Genomic DNA, 25,392 nt, shown 5'->3' with positions numbered 1-25,392 from the left:
ATTTTCGTGAAGCAGATACCCAGCTCATGTGATTTGAAAATCCTTTAAAACAGTTCATCTCCAAATGGATTTCTTAGAAAAAAAATGCACGAGCTGTTTGAACTCAATTTATGCAGAGCTACAATTGATTTGAAAATAATAGATTTTCTAAAGGTTGCTTACTGTATATCAAATTTCAACGAGGCTGAACTTGCAATCATTCTCCTAGTACTAGAAGGACCAAATTTAGGCCAAATTCATTTGATTTAAATAATGTATGAAAACTTGAAAGTAATATATTGAATTTAAAGCTTTCAAACAGATAACCTTATAAACAGAGGAAATATTACCCTGAAAAAAAATCATACAAAACAGCACTCAATAAATAAAAGCTTTATAAATACATAGACTATAGACAATTTATCCTTGACACGAGTTGATTGCATTTTTGACCTGCTTTTTTGATTTCGCTTCCTTGCTGTTCGGAACATTTTCACTCACCGATCGCTTCCGCTTCGGGACTGATAACGTTGATATTTCCTGCGTTATGTTAGACGACGAGTTATTAGTCTTGCAATTCGAAAACCCAAGTTGTGACAAAATGTCCGAATCGTCTTTAGTTAACTCCGTTGCAAACTCCACTAACTGACCCACGAAGTTGAGATTGGGCGAAATTTGAGGTCGAAGATTTTGCACAAATTTGTAAGCTGCCATGAATGATAGTTGGAAGTACCACATGACATAAGCAACTACCAAGGTTGCAGAGCGTGAAATTCCCGCTGAACAGTGAACGAGTATTGAACTATTTGAGGCTCGGGCTTTTTCTGAAACGGACACAGTAAACATATTTTAGGTTTATGAACATATACATCATGTCTCATTAAGCAGCAAATCACAGTGGAAATGTAATATAACACGTCTGATTTTGGTTGCAAAAAATATGCAGCCGCTAACGTGGGGGTCAAAAATAGAAAAAAAAATGACAATTTGTTTTTGTCTTCTGAAAAATTTTGTTTGATCAATTAAAAACGTTTTGAACGTTCAGCTCGGAATTCTTTACTGAAAATCACAGCTAGCGATGAAAAGCAACTTTTGAAACACAAATATTGCATTAAATCGAAAATGAAAAGCTAAGAAAAATATAGTGGAAACGATTTCCTCATTGTTGATCAATTTCAAAACAACACTCACCGATAAACTTAATGACCTGCACAAAGTATTGCTTCAAATCTTGCTGAGGTGAATCAAAGGCTGCGATGTTCAACACGTTGTTGCCATCAGTTGTTCGATTCTTGAACTCTTTGCGAGCAACCGGCAGTGAAATCTGTCGAGTGAAAACCGAATCACAATTTAAAGAATCCTGGGCTGAAATGATAACTGCGTTTTCATCCAATTCTTCAGAACAGTCGTCGTCATTTTCATGAGTGAAATTTTGACACTTTTGGTGATATGTTTTCCCTGATTTTGACCACGAGGCGTTGTAGCTTGAGATCAAGTTAAGTTCGTTATGGTGCAAAGTTGTTTTTGCGGTACCTGAACTGTCAAGATGATGATAACAACGATGATTTTCCGATGATGAATCTTGGCAAACAGTTTGTTCACGTTGTCTGTCGTTATGGTTCAAAGTTTCATGGCCACAATTGACAATGTATTGCACGTTCTGGGTTCTGAGGTAGCCGGAGTTCTTGGCATCCTTGGATCCACCCAGGAAGAGGAAGGGGAGGATGCGAGATGGTTGGGAGTTGTTGAGGGTTGATATGTGCTGGTCGTCCAGGCTGCTCGGTTGAATAGGGCTGAGGACTCTTTTCGATGAAGGCGAGAGAAGGGAAAGGGGGTCGCCTGGAAAATAAAACTATTAGAACCCGGGTTGACAGTAGTAGACATTTCTTGACCAAAAACGTATACATCTATCAGTCTTTGGAACCAGTAACAACGCCATCTGACATCACTTTTAGCCAAAAAATTCCTCTCATTAGCCCTCATTTTTACATCACTTTTACTCGATTACACAAAAAATATAAATATAAATTTTTTAAAAAAATTTTGGAATTTTCTAGAAAGTCCCCCGATCATCCCCTAATTTTAAATCTTCGGGGGGGGGGGGGATGGATCTGATAAAATGCAGTTGATCGTCGACTTCCTAATTTGGTATATAGCAGATTTGTACATCTGTTACTATCGTCTTTTATTGCTTTCAACCATTTTTTTTAATTTAACGACAACGAGAACTCGAAGTCAATTTAATGACCAGGCTGCTGCAAATAATTTGCAATTAGAGAAGTTAATATCAAAAAAGGACGGCAAATAGTTTTAAAATCATTTTCCTTGGCCCTGATAGTATCACCGAATGAGCGAGAAGTCAGCATGAAAGCACGATTCAGAAAAGAGAGATGGAGTCGAAGATATGAACATGAAAAAATTTGTGAAAGATTTGAATGACGTTCAAATATTGTACATTTAATTTAATTTTTAAATTAGAATTAGTTTGTAAGTTAGGCATGGAAGATTAATCATCATTTAAAAACTCAGTAGTTCGTCACTTGAAAAAGTGTATGAAATGTGAAGCCAACAAAATTGTCGAAAGTACTGTCGTGTAAAAATAGAAGAGCCCAAACCATTTTCCTGCTCATAACAAACTTCAAAATGGTAAAGTTTCTTAAAATTGTTACAGAAATGTCACGGTACCACAAGCGGTTGTCACTTTTCCCTTTCTGTCGATTTTGTAAAAATCCGGGTCAAGAATAATGAAAATTTTAATTGTAACAAATAATGAACATCTTGTCAAGACGGAGGGAAAACAAAATAGAGACTTGAATTCCAGATCTTTTCTACACACTAGCCTCAACAATTCTACGCACTAGCTGTCGTATGAAAAAATTTTCGGTACTGACACCATCTTAATGGGTGAAGGAACTATATGCTCAACTGGGTTTTTGTTCAGTCAACTTTGGCCGATCGATATGTTCATGGAACAGAGTTGTGAGTGGTACCAGTAGAAAGCCCGCCAAGTGTAAAAAATCAGATTGAAGATTTTTTGCTTTTTCCGACGAGTTATCGAGGTATACAATTTATGAACATTTGTCTGATGTTCCCCTGTTTTGTTCACCTTTTTCTGTTCACAATTTTGCTCAAATTTTACTCAGTTTTGCTTTCATTTAGAGTCCGCTTTCATTTAGAGCTTCCTTCAAAAAGAGATACCAACGTGCAATGAGGCGGAATGAACAAATTATTTTGAGAGAAACGCTCATGGTAATTAAAGCTCCGACAGTGTTCGTAATATTTTAATGAATTCTTAAGTTTTGCCTGCATTTGTTCTGTCTTATAACTTGAACTCATCAATCAAAGGTACCACAGGACATCTATAGAGGCGTAAGTTAACCTATCTATTGCTTTCAATTAATACCTAATGGCTATTCTATCTTATATTTCTTTTAAACAATATTATTGGATTTTTGAACTTAGCCAACTTTCAAATCTTATTTCAGTCAACTTGAGGCTTGGTCTCATTAATGACTGGTCCTATCTTCGTTCTAATGAAACAGAAATTACTCTGTATAGAGCTTCTGTTTTAAATAATGGTTTTTAGGACTCTGAAAATATTTGGTTTAGAAAAATGTGGGTGAATTTTTGATCTTAGTTATCTTTTCATTCTTATTTCGGACAACTTGTGGCTTAGGCTAATTAAAAACAGGCATCATTGTCTTTAGAGTAAAACCAAGTGAATCCATTTAGCGGTTTTATGTTTTCTCTATTGGTTTTATGACTTTGACATTACGAGTTTTCGTTAAACAATTTGTGGGTTTGTGGATTTTTGCCTATTCTTTATGTTCCTTTGTGTCGTCCTGTCACATTATCACATTAATGACAGGCCCCATTGGCGTTTGCAGAAGCTATTGAACATATGTTATTTCATGTTCGGAGTAATGACAAGTCTCAATGGTCGCCTATAACGATATAAGTGAACATGTTTATTGATTTCAGTTGATAGCTTATGGTTTTCAATGACTTTAAAAATAGATGTTTTCTAAAAATGAATGTATTTTGAACTTTGACATATTTTGTCAACTTGTAACTTAGTCTCATCAATTGCAGGTACGATCCATTTCCTGATGAAGCAAACATTAATCCCTCTATCTTTTTCATGTTCCAACTGAGGTTTCGAAAACAATTTTAATAATTTTTGGATGCTTGCCTATATTGTTGTTGAACGTATTTAATGTCTTCAAATAATAGCTAATGGTTTCGATGACTTTGAATTTATTTTTTAAATTATCAATCTAATTTTGAACTTCGCACTTGTTCTCTTTATCTTGTAACTCTTTGACTTGTAACTTAGCCCATTTATGACAGGACCAATCCACTTTCTTGTGAATACAACATTAATCTTTACTGGCTTTATGTTTTAATGGATGCTTTAATGACTTTGACACCGAGTTTTTGATAATGGTCATTACTTGTGGTTCTTTTTGTTGTCGTCCCATTGCCGGGCATTCTTTTTCACAATACCAGTCTTGTCGATGTTCAGGTGAGGTCGAAGTGAACATATATAATGTTTTCAGTTAACTCAACACTTTGTGATTTCTTCACTAATTTTAAAATTTTTAATCGGTACTGTATCTTTTGTTATTTTGCAGTTCTATGACTTAGTCTCGGCAATGGCAGGTCCCATTGGCTTCCCAAGGAGTTACTTGCGAGGTTATCTAATATTTTGTAGTTGAAAGCCGATGATTGTTATGGCTTTTGAAGTTTTTTAGTTTCCAAAAATTTTGATGGATTTTTGAAATTTTCTCTTCTTCTTCTTGTCGACTTGCTTCCTCCTAGTCTCATAACGGACAAGTTCCATCTGCTTTGCAGTGAAGTAAAAGTTAGTCTGTTTAATTTGGGTTTTATCTAATTCTATTTTGGTTTTGTTACTAAGTTTTTTAAATAATAGAAAGATATCGAGTTTCGCCAATAATTAATGTTTTTTTTCTGTTTGTTCTGTCTTCTAATCTCATTAATGGCAGGTCTCATCGGTCCCCTAATGCGGGATTATTTAATTTTAGTGGTTTGAATTTAGTGGTTTATTTAGTGGTAGACAATTTGGTTCCTTCCTCATTCCTCATTTGGTAGACAATTTGACAAAATGGGGTTGAGCGGGGTGGGAACAATGTGGAAACGCACATTACCAAGCTTCCTTGTTTCTTTTATCGAGAACAGTTGTACGAATGATTTTGATGAGTAGTGATAGCTCGCCGTAGACGAACGACGACCATTTTCTTACAATATTATGCATCATAGAATTCATTTAACATTGTGCATCATCGCGCGATCATAGAAGAATCCCGGTAATCATACCAGAACATATTGATTCTAGCTAAAATGCAACATCATACCTAATTTGTATGACTTCCCGGTGTGCATTCATGCATATATGAATTCCTGATAATCGGGCAACAATGATAATCTAATTTTTCCAGATATAATTTTCAAGAGAAATAATCCAAAATTTTTAATTTTTTGTCTTAGTTCTCAACTAAAAAACTTTATACCAAGAAAACTGTAATTACTTGGTATCTGAAAACTTTAGTAAAAAGCGTCTTGTGAAAACCAATTTAAGGCGGTAAAGCAAAATAATGGGAAAAAATGGCTAAAATTCGTCTAAAAATCAGCAAAATAGCTGAAATACCACCAAATTAGCATAAAACTTTATTTGTTACCGAAAACCTTCAAAAACCGTCAATATTGAATCATATTATTTCAGCACATGATAATAAGTGAATAAAATCCGGGTGAAATAATAGAGGGATTAAATGATAGAGGGCTTAAATAATCCGGGTGAAATGATAGGGGGTTAAATAAATGGGGCTGAAAAGCGGATACCGTCTGTGAAACCTCAGAAAGATCTGAAAGGTTGCTGGTATATACAACACATGCATCTCACTTCATAAACTTTTGTCAAATCAGCCATTGGTTTCTGCGTTTATTTTCCAACTTCGGTTCCTTTTTTGCACAGGACATATTTCTATATCCTCTATATTCAGCTGCCGAAAAATTCGAAGGAGACATGTTTTTGCTGATTTTTGTATCGTAAGTTGGCTAAATGGTTGAATTTTTGTGAACAAAAAGAGAAAACATTTGCACTGGTGACATTTGCTATCATTGATCTTTAGCATTTTTAAAAAATGCAGGTCCAGTTAACTACAAATCTCTTGTTTCATTTTTTTAAAGTTTGCTGAGGTTTTAATGGTGATGTGTTGTTTTTGTTGTGCAGAAACTTTGCCTATGAGCTTTTGGATTCTCGTATTTGTTGATAAAACTTTGTTCAAAAGGTTTTGTTTTTGTTCAAGAAATTAAATTATTTTTTGTCTTTCTTTCCGGCTCTTTTACCGTGAAAAAAACTTTTGTTTTGCTTCGAGATAATTGCCTCTTTATTCCTACAGAGAAAATTTTGTGATCAAAGGTTTCGGAAAACTATATGCGAATGCCTCATGTTACTATTTACTTCAAAAAATTATGCTAAAACCTTTTCTCGAATACTCAATTGTAAAAGCCAATCTGATAAAAAAAATAAATATCCACATCAAAACTTACACTTGAAGAAGTTTTCAGCTGAGCCGGACTCTGGTTTGGTCGTCACTGGAGGAGACAGTGGGAGGAACATCCTTCTTCTAGAATGTTCTCGAACAAAAAACTGCAAAACTGAAGTCGATTCACGTCTGACCTGCGTCACAAACAAAACGAAACTGAAGTTCTCGCTGAAGGCTAACTTTGTAATGACTTTGAATGAGTAATAATTTTACGACAAACATAAATAAACAACTTCTGCAAACGCCACAGGCTGATTTCGCCCCTCTTTATCCTGGATGAGTGATGGGAATGAGATAAAAGGGAAAAATAAAGTAATGAACAATAATAAAATTGGGACCACAGCGCCGAACAAAATAAATAACAATAAGGGTGATGATTAATCGAATCGTGAGTAAAAATTTATCCAGGCTATTATGAGCATACGTGTGATAGTTATTCTTCCACTAAAGTGAGCAATATATTGAAAATATTACTCACTCGGCGATCTTGAAAGGCTGAAATTTAAATACTTTTGTTTAAATAATAAGCTGCGAACGAATTTAAACAAAAACAAAACTGCTAATATTAATCATTTTTCTGCTAACTTTGCAGCTTAGCAACTTCGATGAGTAAGAAAATAGTTCAGGATTTGTTGTCTGATCGGCTGGCTTTTGTTGTTTTATGAGCTGTAAACAATTAAAGTAAAGATGATTTGTTGTTTTGGCCTATTTAAACACGCTTTTAGGCGGACGTTTGCTTAATTCAGTTATTTCTCGCGGTTTGACTTCTTTAATTGCGCACTGCAACCAATTCTGCAGCAATAAATTTGCATCTAATCGTTGCAGACACACCTGAGCTGAAGTTAATTTCGACGGAATTTGCAGTGATGAGTCATAATTCACTAGTTAGTGATAAATGTAATAATAAACTGATAACTATGACTAATTACAGGATAGTTGGGCGTCATCTGAAACAATAAATGCAGGTTTTATAGTTTCTGATAAGAGCGTATGACAATTTATGATGTCATTTAAGTTAAAGAAAAGTTCAAATGTCGCAAAAATAGCAACAGTAAGCGAATGACTGTACAAAACAACTAATAAATCGTAAACTATTTATAAACATCTTTGCAATGAAAGGTAAATTGTAGGTAATAATTGGATGACATCAGCTTTTGGTGTAATTTACTAGGTAGTTTGGGATTAAAAGCGAGGTTTTAAAATAGCTCATGATAAAGAATGAGTCAAGGTCAAATTCATGACTAATGTGTTTGACCTCGGTGTTTGACGAAGGGGTGGGGACACGTTACCTTAAAAGGCAACCCAAGGCCGAGGGAGTTATAGGGTTCCGAAATTAGATCTGAAACAGTACCGGCGTGATGAAAATGCTGTTCGTTTATACGCTGCGATATCTTTCAAATTTTGAAAGTCAAATGCAATCAAATTTACAAATTGACAGATGCCGTGATGTTCTAAATGGTATTTTGTCACAGTTTAACACGATCTAGTATATTCTAGTTCACGAGACTAAAACGATAACTTTGGTGTTTATTTTGGCAGTAATGGACTATGACAAATAGTAAAATAGCGGTGTATATGATTAATCTAGATATAAATACAATGTTACTTTCACTTTAAGAAGTGTGATTAATCTTTACTCATACATACACAACACGACAGGATTTACTGTAACACTAGTAATGGCCATGTAACTATTAAAGATAAACAAATGTATAGTTACAAGTAAATGGTCATCAAAAAATTGAGGTAAATTTAGGAGTGAAGTGCATTGCTCTGACCAGATCCAAACCTAAACACAACAACCGAAAGTTAACTCAAGTAAATGAACTAACAAATTGCTCTCATACGACCGATGAGGGGTTGTCTTCGGTGGTCTCAGTCTTAATCTGGATCTTTTCAACAATTGCCCCCCCTTTTGCAAAAGGGGGGCCTATTCTTGAATAGATTTTAAGCGAGCGATTTATTAACCAATCAGAGACGACTAAACTTTCCGTGTATGCTCATACTGTGTTAAACTGGATAGAATAAAGTGCGCCATGCTAGGGCAATTAGCCGAATTGGAATACAAAGCGAAAAGAATTTCCGACTGGCGGGTCGGTGGGCGCGCTTCGCGCGCGTCGCGGCTTCGCCGCGATAACCGACCCGCGATTTCCGGATTAGATCCTACAGTGCGTGAGAGGCATGGCCGTGAACAGCGGTCCGCAATTGCGCTGAAAACATTTTTCGGCTATCTAAACTGTAGGCCAACTAATATTGTGGTAAAGTATAGCACAGAAGGGGAGGCGATTCTCTACTAGGTACCAAAGGGGGGGGGGGGGGGCAATTGTTGAAAAGATCCCTTAATCTTAGGAATCTTCACTGGGTGAGGTGGCGGGGTGGCAAGAAAATTGGGGATCCGAATGCAAAAGCTCCCAAATGGCTCTCTACACAGTTGATTCAATTGAGCCTACACATGAGCAAGGAGAGGGGGGGTATAAAAGCTCTAAACAAGAATTGTCCTTCATATCACTAAATTTATGTGGTTTCAACACTTTCAGTGAATCACTTGGAGGAGACTATGGAAGGAAGGCTCTAATAGAACTGCTCGGCGACTTACACGGGTTTCATCTTGGCATAGGGCAACATAAAGAGGTTTTGCTGTAAAAAAATGCGTAGTTTTTAGTCTACGTTTTTAAAGCAATTTTAACTGCCTAACATTCAATAGATTCGGCCATTTTGTTTTGAAAACTTCAAAACATCAGAAAATCCCTTCATTAAATATTCTAATTTAGTTCGTTCCGTCTACAAATTCAATTGACTAAAAAAAATAGGTATTTTCTGACAAACTTGGCCAATTTAGTTTTCATCTAACAATTTTGATCATTTTAAGTGAATTATGATTTTCCCGAAATTTCTGTCTAGTCTTTTGACTTAGTCTCAGTAATGACATGTATCATTGGTTTCCTAAACAGTTAGAAGTTAAACTATTTGCCATTTTTTGGTTGAAAACTTACGGTTGTATTGTTTTACGGTTTTTGAAATTTGTTTTAAATATAGTCTTTTGAGATTTGCCACTTTCAATTTTGTTTCTGCAACCTTTTACCGTAGTCTCATTAAAAAGAGAGATGTCCTTCTTTTTACGAGTAAGTTATATTGTATCATTTGCTTTTGATACAAATATTGGTTTTTTTGGCGTTGATACTACGAGTTTTCGTTATTTTTTATTTAATTTTCGACATTCTCCTATTTCTGAGGTTCTCTTTTGCTGTCTTGTCCGTTCATCACTTTAAAGGCATCTTATTGACAAGTCGCATATGACACTAATGGCGCTTGAATATGGCCTAGTTGATTATATACAAAATTTTTAGTGAAAAATATGACGGGATAATGACAGGTCTCAATGGTGTTGTTTGAAAGTATAAATGAAGCCATTGACGATTTCAGTTGCAAATTTTTTTTTCACGACTTTGAATTTCAATGTTTTCAAAAAGTGTAAACGTGTTTTCTAACTTTGCCCTTTTTGTTTTCTGTCTACTTGTTAATTATTCTCACAAGGGCAGGTTCCGTATCTTTTCTGGTTCAATGCAAGTCATTTGGTTTAGTTTAATTTTTATCTGATGCTATTTCAACCTTTTCAATGAGTTTGGACATTTCAAATTAAATTGGATAGACATTGAGTTTTGGTCGTAAGTAATGCTTGTTGTTTTTATTTGATTTTGCTGTTTGTCATGTCTCTTACGCTCCTTAATGGCAATTATCACCGGCCCTCTAATGAGTTTTGTTGAAATTGTATAGTGCATAGAGCTAGAGAGATTTTTTAAATGGATAAACTAATGATTTTTGAACAATTATGATGTTTTTGAAAGTTTTCTATCTCTTCCTCATTTGGTGGACAATTAAGTCAAAAATCTGATTGAGCGGGATCGGAACATTATGTGCAAAAGCACATTTCCGAGCCTCCTCATTGAAATACAATATCAACTCAGAATTGAGTTTTTACAGGTCTATTTGTTTATCACGCTTCCTTCGTACCACGCACGCACACCGTCCACTCCCATTGAAAGAACACGCCGTCCAATTAAACATTGCCCGAAAGAAGCACCTTCATAAGAGATCCAAGAAGAATCTGGACGGCTTGTATGAGGTGTTGGCCCCAGGATCGGTAGTCCAAAAGACCGACCAATACACTTCGGTCATTCGCGAGCCGGGTAAGGTGGAAGTGACTGTACGCAATAGCGATATTGTAAAATTTGGTACTCGTGAAGAACGAAAAACCAAATTGACGGATTACATCAACCGCAGAGGACCCCGCACACATGAAAAAACAACGGAAGCTAAGATAATTAGCCATATTAAAGAGTGTACCCGCATCCAGAAAGGAGACAGAAAAATGAAACACCGAAAACGAGAAACTGGTAGTGGCGTATCCTCGAATAAATCCAACATTGCTCGCGCAATGCGAGTACGCATGCCAAAAGTTCCGGACAATTTCGCTCCACAAGTAATACCCGAAATCCCAGAGGCTGCTCCAGAACAGCCAATTATAACTGAAGAAGTACTTATTGCACCCCCGCCTACAAATATTCAGCAAGAAGCACTCGTATCATCTCATCCAGCTCCAACAACATCTTTCCCCAATACTCCGACACGATCAACCAAACGGACTAGGAAAAGTCCTAAATATTATGGATATGACAAGGAAGATTCATCAGGTGATTCTACTAATTCGTGTCCTCCGAACTTTGCTCCACCCCGTAGGAAGCGTCGAGTAGGCGACATAGAATCGATTCAACCCACAGTGATACAAACAATTGTGGATACAGCTGCTCGAGTTGAACCGATTCATAACGACTTTCCCTCGCCTATCATAGGACAGGTGTCTCCGATCGACCCCCGTATACGGCCAGCCGATAACAGCACTTCAAATTAACTGATCATTGATGACGAAGACATGTGAAAACTCTGATACATTAAAACTGATACATTATTAATTATGACTAGCTATGATAACCAGTAAATATATTGTTGATACTATTTAACCGGTGAATAAGTATTATTATTATTCATATTGTTATTAAAATTTTATTTTATGCAATTTTAATTTTCTTTGAAGCGGGAGAAATGTCGTACATCATAAATTAATTTAGTGCAGTTAGCTTATCATACGATGTACTTAATTTAATTAGTGTACCTATTCCTGAGGGGCATGTGCATAAATCATTATTATTTCACATGCTTGTCTGTTGCTACCATTTTCCCACATCGGGAAAATAATGTTCACATTTTATTATGACTTCTGGAATAACAGTTGCGTTATTCTTCATTCTCTTAGTTTTGCTTCTCGCGTACAGTTGCCCAATTTAATTTATTCTTCATTAACTGTCTTTACAAATCAAGTAAAGTAAACATTTAGTCCTTACGCGATTCGCTAAGCGAATTCATTTGGAAATTGTGTAAAGCGCACTCGCAGCGCAAGTAGGACATAGAACACAAACACAACTCGCGACTCAAGATCAAGTACGCAATTTCACTCGCGTACGACATGGCGCAGTCAGCAGCTCAAAAACGAGCTCCACTTGGCATTGAGCCATTTTGGGATAAACCTAGTGTAGACCCGCCGCTGAAATGGGAAAAGTGGCAGATGCAGGCCAAGTTAGCGCTTCTTGCGAAGGAAAATATCACAATAGACACTTTGTTGGAACCAAAACCTGAAACAGTACAACTACCACTTGAACCGATCTATGAGGTTACGATAACGGGATCATCGGCACAATCGGAGCGGGAAAGATTGGCGAGGAACGCTCAATCAAAAATGAACTGGGAAAACCGGTGCCAGAGACAATTGGAGATAGGAATAATGTGCGGAGACAAGCCATGGGCACAAGCCGATCGAAAGACTGTGTCAATGCTATATCTCAGTTTGGGCACTGAAGGACGTCCAATTGTCTGTAGTCAAAACCCACATCTCAAGATGGACAGTCTCTCAACAGCAGAACTTTGGACAATCATGGAAACAGCATTTATTCGTCAGCGCAACATTACATTCGACAGATATGTACTTCTCACCACGAAACAGACAAGAGGAGAGTCTATCGAACATTTCTTCGGAAAATTGAAAGAACTTTCTGAAAATTGTGAGCTCGGAAGTCAAGAAGACACCCTCATTAGAGACTTATTTATTGCAAATATGTTAGATCCAGAAATTCAACGGGAATTGTTGCGAGAAACCTTAGAACCAGCCCAAGCATTACGTTTGGCCATAAATATGGAACTAGGTCAAAGAAACCAACTACAAATTACAAACTCGCAATCTGCTCCGCAAGTTAATGCAATAATTCCTCAACGATCGTTTCGACCACCGAATCAGCGACCAACTACATCCAGCTTTCCTCGATCACCAAACCAACTATGCAGGAACTGTGGTCTAACTTGGTCAGCTAATCATAGAGTCAAATGCATTGCCAGAGGCAAGACTTGCAACAATTGTGGCCTTCAAAACCATTTTTCGCGAGTGTGCAGAAAACCAAAATCATCATCAAACAAATCTAATCGCTCTAATGTTAACTCTGTTGAAGAAACTACAATTGATCAAACGGTAAATGCCATACAAAATATGAATTATAACCCGCAATGCGAATCGGATTACGACAGCTCAGATGACAATATGGTCGCCAGCATCGCAAGTACCGCAATTCAGATCGAACCAAAGAACACTATTCTACAAATTGGTAACACCCATGTTGGACTCCTCATTGATTCCGGCAGTGTGTGCAGTATTTTGCCCGAGTCTCTTGCTTCGGAAATTGTGGAAAATTCTCCCCTTGCTCGTTGGTTGATGATAGCGCCTCCCCAGGAACTCAAAACATTTTCCAACGAACCCATAAACGTGATAGGTATGATACAGGCACCAATTGCGAGCAATGGATGGCGACTTGAAGAAGCTGAATTTGTAGTAGTTCGTGATGGACTAAAACCACTAGTGGGAAGAGATCTATTTGACGCTCTTGGAATTTCAGTAACTCAAACCCCAAAACAGGAAGGTAGTATGGTCAACACTATCACATCTCAATGTCCAATCAAAACACGTATCGCACAACAATTCCCTCAACTTATTACACGTATTGGTCGCTCAAAAATACACATTGTCAAATCTAAATTTCATCGTCATTTCCAGCCAAAACATCAAAAGGGTAGAAGAGTACCCATTAATTTGCAAGAACGAGTAAATACTGAAATTAAAAAACTTCTTGCAGAGGGACATATAGAAAAATTGAATAACTGTTCTGACCAATATTTTATTTCACCTATTGTAATCACAGTCAAACGAGATCAAACCATAAAATTAGCACTAGATTCTAAAACTCTTAACAAAGCAATACATAAGAACAAATATCAAATGCCAAATATTGAAACACTTATGGATTCGATATCACAAATAATAACAAATTACAAAACAGAACCCGCGGAGCAAATATATTTCTCTACTATTGATCTTAAATACGCTTACAGCCAACTAAATTTACACCCTGAAACTGCTAATCATTGTAATTTTAATATTATCAGTGGTGACATGACAGGCACATATCGATTCAAAACAGGATTCTACGGTCTTACAGACATGCCTGCCGAGTTTCAGAAGGCAATGGATTACACCCTGATTGGACTTAAAAATACATTCTGTTTCTTAGATGATATTTTAATTGTTAGTAAAGGTTCAGAAGATGATCACTTTCAACTTGTACTGGATTGTCTTAAAAAATTAGATGCAGACAACCTTCGTATTAACCTTCCGAAATGCCACTTTGCAAAACAACAAATTTCATGGTTAGGATATAATATAACTCAATCTGGGATCTCGCCACTCGAATCCAAAACATCATCTATTATGTCATTACAACCTCCTAATACACTTAAAAAATTACGCTCATTTCTCGGCTCAGTCCACTATATTAGTAAATTTATTCCCAATTTAGCTCAACTCTGCCATCCTTTAAGACCTCTACTTCGTAAATCCACTAAATATATTTGGACTGACACTCACACATTACATTTTAATGCAATTAAAACTCGCATAGCAAATCATACAGAAAACATGCATTATAACCCCCAATTTGAAACGCGAATCAAATGTGATGCTTCACGCTCCGGTTTGGGAGCAGCACTAGAACAACTAACAGTTGATGGTTGGAAACCGATATCTTTTGCATCCCGATTTTTAAACAGTAGTGAAGAACGTTATAGTATTAACGAATTAGAACTTCTTGGGGTAGTGTGGTCCATAGAATATTTTAAAAATTATTTGTATGGCAAAGAATTCACTGTTATCACTGACCACCGCGCATTACTTTCCATTTTAAAAGAACATCGATCAAATGAAAGTTACAATAGTAGGTTAGCACGGTGGGTTGAACAAAAACACAATCTCACAGCTAATTCACTTCATAAATTATATATTGATATTGATGGAGAACATAAAAATTCCACCGCCATTACAGCACAAGTTTTAACCATAGATTATGAAGCCCAAAATCCTCAAACTGAAATTTCTGATTTACTCGCTTCGCGAAATAATAGTTCAAAATACTATTCAAAACAACCTTCTACTCCAGACATAAAACCCGCTCAGCGTGTACGCTTAACAAACGTTAATTCAAATTTCGCCCCGCGGAATAATATTCCAAAATTCTATTCCAAACAAACTTCCAATTTAGACATGAATCCCGCTCAGCATGTTCGCTTAACAAATAATAGTTCGAATTTCGCGTCGCGAAAATACAACTCTAATATCATCCCTTTTAAATTTAATCATCTGTATAGCACACACGCTCCAGACGTACATTTAACTCATAAAAATAAATCATTCGCGGATCAAATGCGTAACTTATTTATCCATTCCACTAATGGTATTAATTGTACTAGTGTACATGATCAGCGAGTACATTCCAGTCAAAACGATTTCGTACTCGCTAACACATGTTCTTCTCCAAAAGTTAACACTTCTAATTTAATTAATACCACCTCTAATCTCGCACCGCGAGTACGCAAGTCCTTTAACAAATTAACACCCGCCTGGCATAATCCTTTACTAGTTACTCAAAAGACTAAAATGCATTCCTTAGATGACTCTTTTGCAACGCAAGTTACTAAATACCCAAATCATTCTAAATATGCGTCACATAGTATACCATTTACAACTACTCCTGTACAAATTGAGTCTCAAAGACTAGTAAATACAAGAAAAGCGTCACTCGCTCACCAAAATGCATCCAAATTTACTCCTTTAAGTCATTCTCACTTGTCAATCAAAAATCAGCCTCAAATTCCTACTTTTTTTAGTAAGCCACACTCAAATACGTTAAATAACTCACGTGCTCAATTAGTAAACAAAAATCAAGTGCTTTTTGCCCAAACTCAACCTCAAATTCAGTTGCCTTCCTCCTTGTCAATTAATTTAATTGAAAAAACAAAACTCTCATCAACAATGAGTCAACAAGCATCTTCTCTCAAGGGAAAAACACTCTCCTCTCGATCTACCAGAGCTTCGCCTCGCGTGTCATTCACTGACAATGCAACAACGAGTACGCCACGCAGATCCTCCTCGCATTCAAACTTAAGTACCCCACTAACGGATAGCCCCCAAGTAATGTCGTTTGAACGAGTGATGGGAAAAGTCTTTAGCAAAGGCCTCATTGCATCACTGACAAGTAAGGATGCAGTCTTAAAAGAAGTGCGAGACTGCATAATTCGGGGGGGATGAAGAAAGACTGAAGGCCCTCAACCCATACCTTCATAGTTATTGGCGGGACCTTCACGTGACAGGCGGGTGTGTTTGCATGGACGAGAAGGTGGCAATTCCCAATGCACTCAAAGAGGCCCTCATTGACGATCTACATGCAAGTCACCCGGGTAGCTGGGGGATGATATGTATGGCTCAGCACTGCTGGTGGCCATACATGAATCGCGATTTGCTTGTCAAAGCAATAGAGTGCAAATCTTGCACTGCTATCGGTAAAAATTTAAAATCTGTTATTCCCGCAAAACAATTTAAAGCACATACACCATGTATAGTTCCAAACCAAGAAATACAAATAGATTTTGCAGGGCCCGTTAATAACGAAAAAGAACATGAAATATACATTTTAACATGCATTGATAGATTTTCAAAATACCCTTCTGCGGAATTAGTTGATAATGCAAATGCCTCGAATGTCATAAAATTCTTAGATAATTATATACAAATTCATGGAGTTCCTCGTTCCTTAAGAATAGATCAAGCCCGTTGTCTTATAGGTAACCAAGTAAAAAATTTTTGTACAAAAAACAATATCACACTCATACCAGCTCCGGCAAATGATCATCGTGCAATAGGTTTAGTTGAACGACTAATTGGTACAATTAAACAACGCTTGGCATGTATTAAAGACGCACACAAAGAAGTAAATACGTTCACCATTAAAGCAGCATTAAAATCAATTATATACCAGCTTCGCATATGTAAACATAAAACAACTAAGCTTTCGCCATTCGAATCTCACTTCGGGCGTACGGCCAATACACCACTTAGTAATATAAGTACTCAACCCAAATCATCTGACCTAAGTTATGAAAAAATTTTGAATCATTATTTAGATGAAGAAACTGTAACCCCTAACGAATTGCTGCCGGAGGAACATTGGGGAAACATCCGGAGTGACGACGAAGTTGAACGTAATATGTGCAAGGCGACAAAGGATGCTACTAATCGCGAACGACAAGCAACGGATACTGAATCACGCTTCCTTCGTACCACGCACGCACACCGTCCACTCCCATTGAAAGAACACGCCGTCCAATTAAACATTGCCCGAAAGAAGCACCTTCATAAGAGATCCAAGAAGAATCTGGACGGCTTGTATGAGGTGTTGGCCCCAGGATTGGTAGTCCAAAAGACCGACCAATACACTTCGGTCATTCGGGAGCCGGGTAAGGTGGAAGTGACTGTACGCAAGAGCGATATTGCAAAATTTGGTACTCGTGAAGAACGAAAAACCAAATTGACGGATTACATCAACCGCAGAGGACCCCGCACACATGAAAAAACAACGGAAGCTAAGATACTTAGCCATATTAAAGAGTGTACCCGCATCCAGAAAGGAGACAGAAAAATGAAACACCAAAAACGAGAAACTGGTAGTGGCGTATCCTCGAATAAATCCAACATTGCTCGCGCAATGCGAGTACGCATGCCAAAAGTTCCGGACAATTTTGCTCCACAAGTAATACCCGAAATCCCAGAGGCTGCTCCAGAACAGCCAATTATAACTGAAGAAGTACTTATTGCACCCCCGCCTACAAACATTCAGCAAGAAGCACTCGTATCATCTCATCCAGCTCCAACAACATCTTTCCCCAATACTCTGACACGATCAACCAAACGGACTAGGAAAAATCCTAAATATTATGGATATGACAAGGAAGATTCATCAGGTGATTCTACTAATTCGTGTCCTCCGAACTTTGCTCCACCCCGTAGGAAGCGTCGAGTAGGCGACATAGAATCGATTCAACCCACAGTGATACAAACAATTGTGGATACAGCTACTCGAGTTGAACCGATTCATAACGACTTTCCCTCGCCCCCGTATACGGCCAGCCGATCACAGCACTTCAAATGAACTGATCATTGATGAAGAAGACATGTGAAAACTCTGATACATTAAAACTGATACATTATTAATTATGACTAGCTATGATAACCAGTAAATATATTGTTGATACTATTTAACCGGTGAATAAGTATTATTATTATTCATATTGTTATTAAAATTTTATTTTATGCAATTTTAATTTTCTTTGAAGCGGGAGAAATGTCGTACATCATAAATTAATTTAGTGCAGTAAACTTATCATACGATGTACTTAATTTAATTAGTGTACCTATTCCTGAGGGGCATGTGCTTAAATCACTATTATTTCACATGCTTGTCTGTTGCCACCATTTTCCCACATCGGGAAAATAATGTTCACATTTTATTATGACTTCTGGAATAACAGTTGCGTTATTCTTCATTCTCTTAGTTTTGCTTCTCGCGTACAGTTGCCCAATTTAATTTATTCTTCATTAACTGTCTTTACAAATCAAGTAAAGTAAACATTTAGTCCTTACGCGATTCGCTAAGCGAATTCATTTGGAAATTGTGTAAAGCGCACTCGCCGCGCAAGTAGGACATAGAACACAAACACAACTCGCGACTCAAGATCAAGTACGCAATTTCACTCGCGTACGACATGCCCAAATGCTACCGAAGTTGAATGATATAAATTGAGTTGTAGTTTTGAAAAAATAAACAGAATTTTCCTTGTGTTTGTTCAATCATTTTAATGTAGAGACGATTTTTATTGACTTATAAGTATTTTATTGCATCCAGTGGATTTTATAGTACCGTTATGGAGTGTTATAATTGGTTTTGGCCTAATTTCCGCGCAACTTAAGTTCAAATTTATCGCCTAATGGCTACAAAAATGGTGTTTGCCGTTTTTGTCTAATATCCTACCTCCCAAATGTTTAGCAACAATGCTTAAAAAAATCCGGATCAAATTTGGTTAAGGAATAAATATCTGTTCAGATTTAACTTGAAAAACGAATTTCAACAAATGATCCAATTTTAAAATTTAAAACGGATCTCTCAAATTTTTTTCAAATATTGGCTTTGAAATAATAGCTGAGTTTCTTCACAATTTAACCAAAAATTTTTGTTGAAAATCTGACAAAATTCAAATATTGAAACACAGAAACTATTTACCGTATTAGTAAAATCAAATTCAAATTCAGGAGCGATTCATATAGGAACAGTAGATATAGGGACACAAACTCTTATTGGACATGGCTCTAAAAGAAAGGCCTGAGACGTAAATACTTTTTCCACCTTTTAATACTGTCTTTAAGCCTACAAAATAAAGATTTTGAACGTCCAAAACAAAACGTATATTCAGCAGTCATCAAACCTTCAAATAATTTTCTAAGAGTTAAAAGCTATTAAAAAAGTTATTTTTCTGCTTTTTTTCTTTCTCTTTTTTCTGCTAGAAAAGTTATTTTTCTGCTTTCGTTCAATCATGTTTAATAAATGCAGCGATGAAAAGAATTTGAGTATTTTTCACAAACATAAAAAACATGTTAAAAACAAAACCGAAAAATAATAACTTGTTGATAAGTCTAATCAGATGAGTCATGCGGTTATCGAATAATCAAGAACTGAAAGAATAAAAATAAGTACAATCCGACAGAATTATTTAAAAATGCTTGCAGATTTTCGATACTGCGGAATGGGAGACAAACAGTTAAAACTGACTAACAAAAGAGCTTAAGTTGATTTGCTGAGTCCCTGAGAGGATGACACATATTTATGATCTTTTCCGTTATTTCCCCCTTTTGCAATAACGATCCCAAATTTAAAGACAGTAACCCCCACCCCTAATCCCATCGTCATATTCGCTAAAATATAGGCTCTTCCCAGAAATTAAAATTTGTCTACCAACTAAAGAAAAACTTATTTATATTTGACTGAATATGCCAGTGCCAACTTAGCTATAATAGATGGAAAACTATGTCCTCTTCAAGAAAAGCCAAAGATAGACTTTTTGCAAAGGTAGACTTCTCTGTTGGGCGCTGGTAAAAACATCTGTCCTTACTGCCCGTGGAGAAGATCCGACCTTGCTGCTGACTGGAAAAATTCGAAAAAGTCTGGTAGTAGAAACTATTCATCATTAATGCTAGTGGAGAATACCGGTAATTAAAACAAGCGATAAATATCCGATTTTAGAGGAAAAGATTTGACCTTTCATATTATGGAAATGATTCAACCTTACTGCTAGTGCAAAAGACCTGGAAGATATTTCAGCGAAGATCCAAATTTACTACTGGCCGAAAAGAACCGGAGCTTCTGCTATTTGAAAAATCCATTACTGCTAGCTGGAATAGGTTCGCTATTACTGTGAGTGTTAGGGGGTCTAAACAGACGCAACTACTGTGAAAATGGACCAGTACTGAATTTCAGCCAGCATCTCTTAATTGCGAGCCTAGTGTGCTAACCATTACCCCGACTGGTCTTAAGCTCTCGAACTCGGTCATCTCTTATAACCTGTTCTCATGTTTTTTTCTTACTACTCAAGACTTCTTTCAGAGTTTCTTGTCTAGCTATGTCAAGCTTATCTTATGCAAAATTTACTTTTGTTTGTTCTCTCTCAACCTTCTATCACGCCCTCTTAAACTGTGCATCGTCTCCCACAGTTTCTAACTATCATTTCTCTCCTTTGCGGTTAAGATTAGAGCCTGGAGTCTAAGCAGGCGCAACTACTGTGAAAATGGGCCAGTACTGGATTTGAACCAGGATCTATTACTTGCAAGCCTAGTGTGCTAACCATTACACCAACTGGTCTTAAGCTCTCAGACTTGGGCATCTCTTATAACACATTCTCTTGTTTTTCGGGGCTTCTTTTTCTAGCCAAGTATACGTTGAACAAGTAGAGTTTTTGTCAATTTATGTCAGGTTCATCTTATGCACAATTTAAATTAGGTTGTTCTCTCTCAACGTTCTAACAGTTAGCGGACAAGCCCCTACAACGGAGCTAGAGGTAGGGATCTGGTCTTGATCCTAGTGGAAACTATTTGACCTGGCTGCTATTGGAAAAATCCATTTTCGCTAGGGTAAAACAATCGGCATTACATTTAATGAACAAGATCCTACACTACTGATTGCAACAAATAATCAACATTGCTGCCAGCGGCACAGATCACACCTGCCTGCCGATAGAAAAGATCCAAAATTTCTGCCAGCCGTTAAGATCCGGCTTGAGATCACAATATTCGAATTTTTTGCTCGCATCGGAATTTTATTACTGTTTTTGGAAATCTGCTCGAGGAAAAGATCGGACATTTTTATTTGTGAAAAAACCTTTTTCTGTAAGTGCAAAAGATTTGTCTTTACTGCTTGTAACGAAATTTCCCTGGAGGCGGAAAATATCCGCCATAACTGCTAGTGGAAAAGGATCCGTAAATGGTAGCGCAAAAAAAATCCACCTTGCTCTGAGTGGAGAAGAGTCAACATTACTCTTAGCGGAAAAGACCCGACAATAATGCTTTTAAAAAGATCCAAATTAATAACTGAGGAGAAGATCGAACTTACATATGGCGGAAAAGATCCGAGGTTAACGGTTGCGGACAAAATCCATTAATGTTAGCGCAGAAAGTTTGTCAATACATACTCGTAGTGCTCAAAATCGAATTTACTGCTCATAGAAAATCTACAAAAAACCGCTAGCAAAAAAGGAATGGATATTGCTGCCAGAGGAATCGATGCGTCCCTGCCACTGATTCATAAAATCCGAAATAACAGATACGCCAAACTCATCAACATTGTTTTTATTAGAAAAGAATCGACCATACTGCTGACGGAAAATACAAGACCGTACTGATAGCGGAAATGATCAACCAATTCTAGCGCAAAAGATTTGACATTACTGTTATCGAACCAGAGCCGACATTACTGCCGGCGAAAAAAATCCACATTAATGTTAACAAGAAACACGAAATTAAGAAAAGGCGCCATGAAAATGTTCGACTACTTCCGTCAATGAATCCAATCGAAAAAATACATCACTATTTGAACTAATAGTTCGACATTACTGTTAGTATACACGACTTGACATTACTGCTAGCGGTGAAGACCTGACCTTACCTGCAGGGAAAACTCTTCGACGCAACTGCTACTGGAAAAGATCCGGCAGCAAAACTAGCAGCAAAGAAGCGGTTTTTCTGCTGGCGAAGCAGATCTATTATTGTTAGTCCAAAAGAATCAATAATAAACATCGTGTACAAGATCCGACAAAACCAATTGTAGAAAATACTCAACATTGCTGCTAGCGGCAACAATCCCGTCTTCCTTCCAATAGAAAAGATACGAAATCACTGTAAGCTGATAAGATTCAACCTCAATCTTAGTGGGTGTTAGGCGACAATAATCCAAGCAAAAGAAATATAATTTTACTACTTGTGGAAAAGCACCTACACTACTTGAAGATCAGATACGACTTTGCTTCTTGCCGAATAGATTCCATGTTACTAATAGCGCAAATGGTCTGTTTTTGCGTGCGGAAAATGTCCACTGCTATTTCTTTCGCAAACGATCTAACCTTAATGCTGGCGAAAATGTTCCGAAAATACTGCTATCAATGACTAAAATGTATGAATATCATGCATTTTTTTTAAAGAAATTTTGTTAAAGATGCGGTTGATAACATCCCTAAAAATTGATGCAAATAAGTTGTAAAGTGGGAAGAATGATATCCCGCGCCAGATTTCGATATTGTCTTGGCAATAATTTTTGTAAATTTATATAAAAAAAGCATTTCATTGCGTCTGGTTGTGTTTCTCTGTGTATCATTTATGCAAAATTTGTTCTTCCTTTACTAAACCTGTTTTCCTTCCGTAGGCTTTGATTGTTCTTTTCAATAACGATCAAGTTCTCGCAGATGGGTTTCAGTGTCTCCAAAAATTTACTGTCTTTACAACCACACTTAGAACTTTGGTCTTTCAAAAAAAAAAGTAATTCACGGCCAGAAATCTTCAGGTCGCGCATTTTTGCTTGCTTTAACCAAAATATCTCTCAAAAGTATTGTTGTACCCTTGAATAGAATTATTGCAGAATTGGCCGATTGGAAAAATTGCTCAAACATACTTAAAAATCTGTTTGCTCTTATGGCTTCATTGGATGAGAGTCCTCAGTGATCAGAGGTGGTTACGATGAACGCGTAAAGTTTGAGCGCTCAAACCTCTGATTAGAGGTCACTTCGGTCTGGCGGCGTTCAGAGATCACGTGTGCTCTTTCGCGCCCTGATCAGAGAGAAAGCGAGACCTCAACCTGTTTGTTTAAAGATGAGTCACTACTGAAAAAATAGTACTCACCTGAAAAAAAATTTAATCTCGTTTTCTCTGCAAACCGTCAAATGTCTGCTGTTAAATTAAATCAGGAGGAAAATTATTAAGACTGAAGGATAAGATTAAAATTGTCTGTTTTGTCTTCTTAAAAGCAGGTATTTCTAATTAGTTCCAATAATTGATGAAAGGAAAGAACTTACGATTTTCATAACCCAGACTACAAACGCTAATCAGTGCTTCCTGTAAGTCTAAGACACCTAATCACACAAAATATAGCTTTGCGGAATACAAGATTAGGTAAATAAACAAATTTGCCTGGATTTAAAGGAAAAAATGGTCCAAAATTTGTGAATTTGTATGAGTTTATCAATGAATTTGATGCAGTTATCAACTTGTAGACTAACCAAAACGAAGTGAAGAGTTTGGCAGTTTGTAAATTCAGCGATTTCCGGGAATTTTTATACACAAAAAAAAACTGAAATTTCCAATAGAGTGAGAAACTCGAGTCTGAGAACAAACTTTTGAAATGATTTTAGATCATATAATCTCACCAAAATGAGAATAAAAATTGGGTGGCACAGTATTCTAGTTCGATTTGAGGGATGGTAAATAACCGCGAGGGGAAAGGTAGGAAAAGTGTTCCCCCTCTTTAAAAACGAGGTTGACAAATAATTTTTATTTGTTAGTCAGTTGCTTACTCTAATACTGCAACAGTAGTAGAAGTAGCAGCTATTTGGTGCTTTTCTTCGCTTTCGGTATTAGTCATACTTTCACAGATTGCGGCCGGGATCAAAGCCGATGTACATTTAGGCCGAAAATTAATTTGGTGTCTCACTAAGCCGAATTCAAACCAACCTTCCACACAATAAGTAAGTTTTAAAATGTTTGTGCAGCATTCATGAATTTTTTAAATACTAAAATGCTTAAAAAAGGTCAACGGTATTTAAAATGGGATTATGAATTTTAACGAGATAAGGAAACAGTAAAACAGTAAAAGTTAATTTAATAAGTTTAATATTTATTTCATATTTCACCCTCCATTATGTTTATTTGACGCAATTACAACCCATTTCGCTAAAAAATGTCAATGCGGTGTTCAAAAAAATTGATAACTTTCCTGTTATACAAGTCTATGAATACAATTCTAACTGCTTGTCACCAAAAATCTTGCACAAGTTCAGACAATGTGGCTAAAGAGACATCGGCTAAAGAAGGCGATCTTGTCTACATTCCCTACAATTTGGAGTCTGAATGAAAAATGCGTCATTGTTATTTTGCCTTTACTATTAATTCCACTGCCTCTATATTATATGGTGCTAGGAAAATTGGCCGACAGGGCGTTTAGCCGACAAGGAAAAAATGAGAAATTTAGCCGACAGTTTTACCATAATTGGTCATAATTTTTTTTTCAATTGGTCATAAAAGTCTCATTGGTCCATAAATCAGTAGTTCGGTTGTGATAGATTCATATCAAGTCCCACGGGCCACTGAGGCATGGCCATGGCCCGCGAGGCATGGCCAGATGCGGTAAAATACGGTCCGACCACGGATAGACCTTCGTTAATTACACTAGTTGATGAAAAAATTGCGTTATATGTGTCCGCTTACGAAATAGTGTTTTAAATTGGCCAATCGCAGCTTCAGAATAAGTTTTGTTGTTCATTTTACTTAAATTGTCGGCTAAATTTCTCATTTTTTGGTTGTCGGCTAAACGCCCTGTCGGCCAATACGGCGGTAACCATATTATATTCCATTCCATTTCATTCGTCTATCCTCAGTTTCAGTTGTTTCGGTCGGAATAAAAGAAAGGGGGATATAGAATGTGTATTTATTCATACATATATGCATAGCATACCATGCTATTAGGTATTACCATGCGTAATGCTAATTTTACACATTTAATTTACGGTTTTGTCATTCCGCAATTTGCAAATTTATTTTAAAACGTGCGCA

The 25,392-nt window shown here is 36.8% G+C and overlaps 1 protein-coding gene across 3 annotated transcripts; it reads right to left on the bottom strand.

The window, feature by feature from the left end:
* Positions 1-264: 264 nt before the first annotated feature.
* Positions 265-24,163, bottom strand: LOC142342906 (uncharacterized). 3 transcript variants are annotated; one of them, XM_075394570.1, is made up of 4 exons: positions 23,844-24,163; positions 6,553-8,337; positions 1,171-1,818; positions 265-803 (listed from the first exon to the last, which is right to left on the bottom strand). In XM_075394570.1, the coding sequence occupies exons 2-4, from the start codon at positions 6,620-6,622 to the stop codon at positions 400-402; spliced, it is 1,122 nt and encodes a 373-aa protein (XP_075250685.1). In that variant the 5' UTR covers positions 6,623-8,337; positions 23,844-24,163; the 3' UTR covers positions 265-399. The 3 variants fall into 3 exon arrangements, with proteins under 3 accessions (XP_075250685.1, XP_075250687.1, XP_075250686.1); XM_075394572.1 differs by having other exon boundaries at positions 6,553-7,495; XM_075394571.1 differs by lacking the exon at positions 23,844-24,163 and adding an exon at positions 23,640-23,792.
* Between the last annotated feature and the right edge of the window lie 1,229 nt (positions 24,164-25,392).

The sequence above is a fragment of the Convolutriloba macropyga genome, chromosome 7 (genome assembly GCF_964194025.1).
Source record: "Convolutriloba macropyga chromosome 7, txConMacr16.3, whole genome shotgun sequence".
Lineage (NCBI taxonomy): Eukaryota > Metazoa > Xenacoelomorpha > Acoela > Convolutidae > Convolutriloba > Convolutriloba macropyga.
Note: the sequence above shows the minus strand (reverse complement) of the source record. Positions and strands in the feature narration are given on the sequence as shown.